The sequence below is a fragment of the Prunus dulcis genome, chromosome 8 (genome assembly GCF_902201215.1).
Source record: "Prunus dulcis chromosome 8, ALMONDv2, whole genome shotgun sequence".
NCBI classification, from domain to species: Eukaryota; Viridiplantae; Streptophyta; class Magnoliopsida; order Rosales; family Rosaceae; genus Prunus; species Prunus dulcis.
In genome coordinates, this window is record NC_047657.1 from 14,687,375 (window position 1) to 14,693,606 (window position 6,232).

At 37.9% G+C, this 6,232-nt stretch overlaps 1 protein-coding gene across 1 annotated transcript; it reads right to left on the minus strand.

The window, feature by feature from the left end:
* Positions 1-1,722: 1,722 nt before the first annotated feature.
* On the minus strand, positions 1,723-5,804 carry LOC117612148 (auxin transporter-like protein 2). The gene is made up of 8 exons (XM_034340898.1): positions 5,404-5,804; positions 5,120-5,305; positions 4,889-5,001; positions 4,579-4,762; positions 4,275-4,372; positions 3,478-3,685; positions 3,096-3,353; positions 1,723-2,294 (listed from the first exon to the last, which is right to left on the minus strand). The coding sequence occupies exons 1-8, from the start codon at positions 5,563-5,565 to the stop codon at positions 2,037-2,039; spliced, it is 1,467 nt and encodes a 488-aa protein (XP_034196789.1). The 5' UTR covers positions 5,566-5,804; the 3' UTR covers positions 1,723-2,036.
* Between the last annotated feature and the right edge of the window lie 428 nt (positions 5,805-6,232).

Here is a 6,232-nt window from a genome sequence, read left to right on the forward strand (position 1 = left end):
TTTTTTCAAGGAAGGTCAACCTTAAATAGCGGGAGTGAGAATTTTGTCTAATTGATTGGCTCATTTGATTAAAGAAATCACGAGAAATCTTACGAATTATGAGGTTTGTTTATGTGATGTTGTGTAAGAAAAAAGATACTACTAGAGCCAAGAGGGATTTTGTAGTGTACTTGGTTAATTGTTATAGTCTATAGATTTAAATAGTAAACAAAGAAAATAAGAAAATGAGAAAGTGAGTAAACTCAAAAGATGATAAGGGTCAACCATGTAATATAGAAAGCAATTGAGTTAAATGCAACAAATACAAAAACAAATTATCAAAGGATAAGAAGGGTCAATTTTTGTTTAAAACTTTTAGCCTTTCAAAATTGCACTTTCGCCGAAAAATTCCTCGATCCGTCAATGACTACAAGTAGCTCTTGTGTCATTTGAGGTCTCAAATTTAACCAAATATCGACTAGCGTTGCTCGAGATGCTAACCATATATAAAAAACGAATGGAATTTGAACACATGCATATTATTTCTTGGTGAAAGCAGAACCAAAAGCAAAGCAAGAACAGTCATGACATTAGAAAGAAAAAAAGAGAGGGTATTTCAACAAAATTCCACCTCTGAAATCACAGGCTTGTCTTCCAAATTGAAATCATTGTCTTGTTCTCTAGCTATCGATTAAAGCAAGAACATTATTATATAATATAGCCATGTAAGAGACAAAAATAAAATGGGGCTTTAACTGAAAAGGCACAAGGCTTTTGTTATTTTCTTGGGGTCGCATGCTAAATCTAAAGTGAACTGTGAACAACTTTGTGGCTTTTACTCCGACACTTCTGTGATGCGAGATGGTAGATTATTAGATTCCCACCCACATCACCAGAATTTTATCTCCACACCCAACCAAAGCAGACTTTTATCATACACCCCTTACGTCAGGCACACTTGTTTTCCCTTGTTCTTTAATTTTTTTTCAGGTTATTTTTCTTGGGGAGCTCTCATAATCATGGAACTCGAGCTGGGGTTTCAGAGAAGGTGTAGAGAAAGAGAGATGCTTTCAGTTTCAGCAAATATTCTGTGCCTGCTGGATAGCCTGCATGCAATGCCTTTTACTTGATGAATTTTCGTTTTCAAGGACTGAGTAAAGTGGGAAGCACTCGATACATTATATATCATTGGAAACCATAAAATTTTAAAATCTAAAAGTGATGTATATCATATGGGTACTGTCAAAAGAATCCAGTTTGTTAATTTCGTAAAGCTCAAGATGGGCAATCTAACATATGTAAGTGCTCAAAATGTTGACCCCAACATTTTTTTCTAGTGTACAACCTCTCTATATGTTTGAAGAGAGACAAACACATAAGTGCACCTTGTTTACTTTGTGCTCACTTACGTTATAGCACATAGTGGCGGAGGTGGAAATTTGTCACGACAAGGGGGTGATAATAAGCTTGTGAAATTGAACTTGGTATCAAATTGCATATTTTGCTCAAAGCAATTGAAGTACATATACATCCTGAGGTAGTTTGAATTATTTGCCTTAATTTATTATGGAGTTTTTATTTATTTATTATAGACTGATCTTCTGTTGAAATGTCAAATCCATTGCTTGCCTAAATATGCAGTTGGGCAGGACAGTGTATTTCGCTTTTATAGTTGCCATCCACCATTTTGTGACATTAAAAATTGAATTCTTGAAACTTAAACCAAAAAAAAAAAAAAAAAACTCATCCAAACCTTATGGGATTCAAAATTTTCAAGAGAAATGGAGATACAAAACCCTAGGGCAAGCATTTGGCATGGCATAACAAAGATAACAAATCTGATATACATTTTCTGCCCCTTTTTTTTTTTTTTTTTTTTTTTGACTCATGGCAGTGACCCTAAAAGCTAAAACCGACGCAGAAAATTTAACAGAGAAAAATAGGGTTGTGTACTTTGAAGGGGGTGAAAATGCTCATTTGGGCACCACATACATTTTTTTTAATATATTGTGCCCGTGGCACTAGGCGTGGAATAATAGAAAGTGAAAGTGGACAAATCAAGGCCGGTGAGGGTGAGGGTGGTGGATCGGAGCAGGAGCTGAAGTTGTGTTGAAGACCATGGGTGGTGGTGGTGGAGGGCACTGGTAGCACTTGGTGAAGAGCCCAAATGTGTCAATCTGGTGCACAAAGTTTGTGATGCTCGCCCACCCACCGAATCCAAAACCTACCACAAACACCCACACCACCACAAACACATTGATTGTATATGAACCAATCCACCCTCCCAGAAATCTTGGTGGCCTCTCCACTGCATTCTGCAATCACAAACCGTTCATCACAACCCATCAGTCAAATTGTAATCAAATTAACAACAAACTCATAGCAAAAGGTAGTAACATTTAACTCTTTCATGTGCTCTGTCCGTGATTAGTTATCGTGAGGGAAATATTGTATACAAAGGCGATTAAAAACGGATATTTCTATGCTTTAACACAAGGGGGACCACACATACAGTGTTTCGGGCATCTGGGTGTGCCCGGCACATATAATGCATCAACTATCAATAAAAGGCAAAACCCACAGTTGGAGATTTTAAGAGGGCTCCCCAGATAAAGGAGTATCAGTATGTATCACTGTATCAGTACCAACATGTTTGATATTCTGACCTATTGGTGCAGCAAGAATCTCGTGCTTTTTCTGCACTGTTTGATATTTAATGCTTTTTCTTTTTTCATTTCTGGTGGATTGAAGTGGGAGCAAACAGAAAAATGTTCAAGTCCCAGTCATCAAAATGGATCATACAGGTTAAAAAAATGAGGAGAGAGATAGCCGGGTCTGGTCTGCTAGACTGTGACCACACGCTACCACTCTGTGTTTTTTTTCAAATGTTCATAATATTTATTTAATTTTATATGTTTAATGATGATCAAATTGATTAAAGAATTCAATTTCTGTTTTGTTTGGTCAAATTTATTACTCAAACACTAAGGCTGACCAAAAGGTAGGTGATTCAGAATTTCCCATCTGGCATTGCAGATTTAAAGACATATGCTGTTGCTGTGCAGCTAAATTGGCAGTTTTGTGAATTCAAGCATGTTTAGGGTTAGAGTGGGTACCTCTCTTGCAGCAGCGGATTTGTACGTGAAGATGTGGGCCAGAGCTGGGATGATGTAGACTGTAAAGCTGACAAGGAGTGATCCTACGGTGGAGTTGATGGGGCCAAAGAATGGGAAGATGATGGCCAAGAACCAGATGGGGATGACCACAGGCAATCTTGCTGCTGCTCTCTTGCACAAGCTCTTGCACTCATGCATGCCAATGGCCTTCTCCCACACGAAGTACAGTGGTGTGCATGCAAACCCAAATGTTATAAACTGCAAATAGAAAAACACATACATTTTAGATCGGAAAATGTTCTCTTGTCACACTGAGACTTTGAGTCTCGATCGATGATTAGGTTAATTCGTATGGTCTTGAGAGTTGTGTATGTGTGCATGCCTGGTGGATGAGCATTAAAATGACAGCCATGTCTCTGAAGGGGGATTTGGGGAGGAGAGAGAAGGCGTTGGAGTGGTTAAGAAGCATGTCTCCAAATGCCCAATACACTGCCGATGCAGAGGGAAGCGTCAGTGTTAGCACATACAGGGTGGCATATAAATATATGGCCTTGAACTTCTGAGGTTTCCACATCGCATGCATGATCTCCCTGCAAATTCCATTGCCCACGCCAAATTAAATAAACTCATTATCTTCAACAATAATTAATAAATAACATGGGTTATTATTACTCATCTTTTTTCATGATTTAAAAAAAAAAAAAAAAGCAACTTGGAGAAAGAGTACTGGCTTTCTACATGAAAAAGGAAATGGGTATGTTCCCAAGAAATAAGGCCTTTTTGCCTCCCACGCCTAATAAGGGTATCATGGGAATTTTGTTAAAACTTAAAATTAAATAAATAAATAAAAGAGTTGTAATTTTCTTTAATTTTTCGATCGCCTGGTTTAGATCATGTCCCCAAGAGGAGAATGTTTAGTCACTTTCAAAATGACGTTAAAGTCCTTGTTCTGTGCTTATTTTTGTCCCATTTAGACAAGGACATGGGTTTCTTCTCTGCATTTTAAAATTGTGTTATTTTACTGCATCGATTCAAGTTTGTCGCCATATGGAACGTTAATGTTGAACACTAGATTTGATATTCAATGTCTAAAATAATTATATCAAATGCTGTATTAAAAATAAAATAGCAGAAAAAGAATCCAATATTATAAATCTGAGCTGAGGGTTTATATCTTACACAGTAACAGCATGTCCCCCAAAAGTGTAGAGAATGTTTGTGGCCCCAGTGAAGTATAGCACCAACTTGGTTGGACCAGAGTGCTTCACTCCCTCAACCTATGATCAAAATCAACACATAAATTATCAGCATACGATATGAGAAATCAAAGTTTTTAGATTCCGAGGGGAGCGTACAAGGTCGAAATTTAAAGGAATTGACGAAAGAGCACCACCAGAAGTGGAGTCATTTAAGCATAATTTAGTTGGATACTAATTATTTTTAATTAAGAAAAAGAAAAAGGAAAAAAACCAAATATATATACCTGGCCATGGAGGAAAGAGGCAATGGTGAGGTACCAAGCAGTGTAAGTGGTCATAACAAGGCCCAAAAAGGACCAGACTCTGTAGTTGTGAAATGAGGGGATGAAGACTGTGGTTGCACAACATGCTCCAAAGATGTAAGTCCAAGTTCTCTTGTCCAGATTGTCATTTATATAATATATATTGCTGCAACAAAACATTAGAAATTAGAAAGATACCCAACAAACAATGCGTTCTTTTTGTTTATTGGAAAAATTGTAGTTAAAAAATGAAGATAGAGTTGATGCTAGGGGTCAGAAGATGCATAGGTACCTTGCACAAGCTATGAGTTGAATGACAGATCCAAACAGAAGAAATGTGCAGTTAAATGCCAAGCCCACGTTCCTCCAGTGTTTTCCAAGCAGCCCATCAAGAACTTCAAACCACTGATTTCCATTTTTTATGAAAAACCCATGTCAGATTTCTGGCTAAACAAAGATAATTGAGAGAGAGAGAGAGAGAGAGAGAGAGAGAGAGAGAGAGAATTTGGTTAAAATTAACCACCTGGATGACATGGTTTCTGAAATCAACTTTTTCTCTTTCTTTTCTGGTTCTGTATTCAACATAGAGGGAGCTTATAAGGTAAGCTGTCCAGCTGCCCAGCAAGCCATAGAAGAGCTGGAAGAGAATGCCGGATAACATCCCCAGCTGTGAGAATGAGTATGGCAAAGTAAGCAGAACTTGAGCCACCTGAAAGTTTTTGCAAAAACCCAACACAAATTAATTAACAGAAAACATATTTATGAACAAAAGATCACATCACTGGTAGAAGCAGCAAAGTAATTAACCTGATTAGAAGCACAGCTGAACCAAGCATCATAAGCAGAGCCACCATCCCAAAAGAACTTGGAGAGCTTGCTCTTGACGCTCTTGGGCTTCCCTTCAGTCTCCATCTCCACATAACTTCCTACAATCACTGTGTCCACCACCTTATCTGCAGAAGCAGCCATGACTTCAATTTCTTCCTTTTACTCCAAACAATGCTTTTGAAGTTCTATGAAGAAACCTGAACAGAACACTATAGATAGCTAGTATTTGACTGAATGCAGGGGTGAGTGAGGTGGGTTTGATTTGAGGATGGGGGTATATGAAGTGAAGAGAGGGGTATATATACACAAGACATGAGGTGGGTTCTGGTTCTCGAAGCCTGAGAAAGCCTCTCTCTCTCTCTCTCTCTCTCTCTCTCTCTCTCTCTCTGTTCTTGAAAGGTAATTTTGAGAGGGGTTTTGGGAAGCGAGTTAATTCCTTTTTGGGCTTTGTGGCTTTGACGAAATCTGCTGGTTCTCGGGCCCTTTTTGGTAATTAAATTTTTTTGTTGTTTAGCTCATAATATTTAATTAGTGTAAATAAGATTTTATTTATTAAACTAATTATTTTGTGGAGCGTGAGTGGCTTGTCCGCACGAGTGGGTCTACACGCTTCCCGAGCTGGCCAGATGATTATTACACTTGTTTACTTACTTACTCACCTTACTGATTACACTTGTTTACTTACCCTTAGGTATTTGAAAGGTGTATGTTAACCGGCTATTTGTTTAGTTGTATTTTTCTTTCTAATGTTATAAAAGAAAATGTCTCAAGTCCAAATCTCGTTGATTGTTAGTGACAACACTAATTC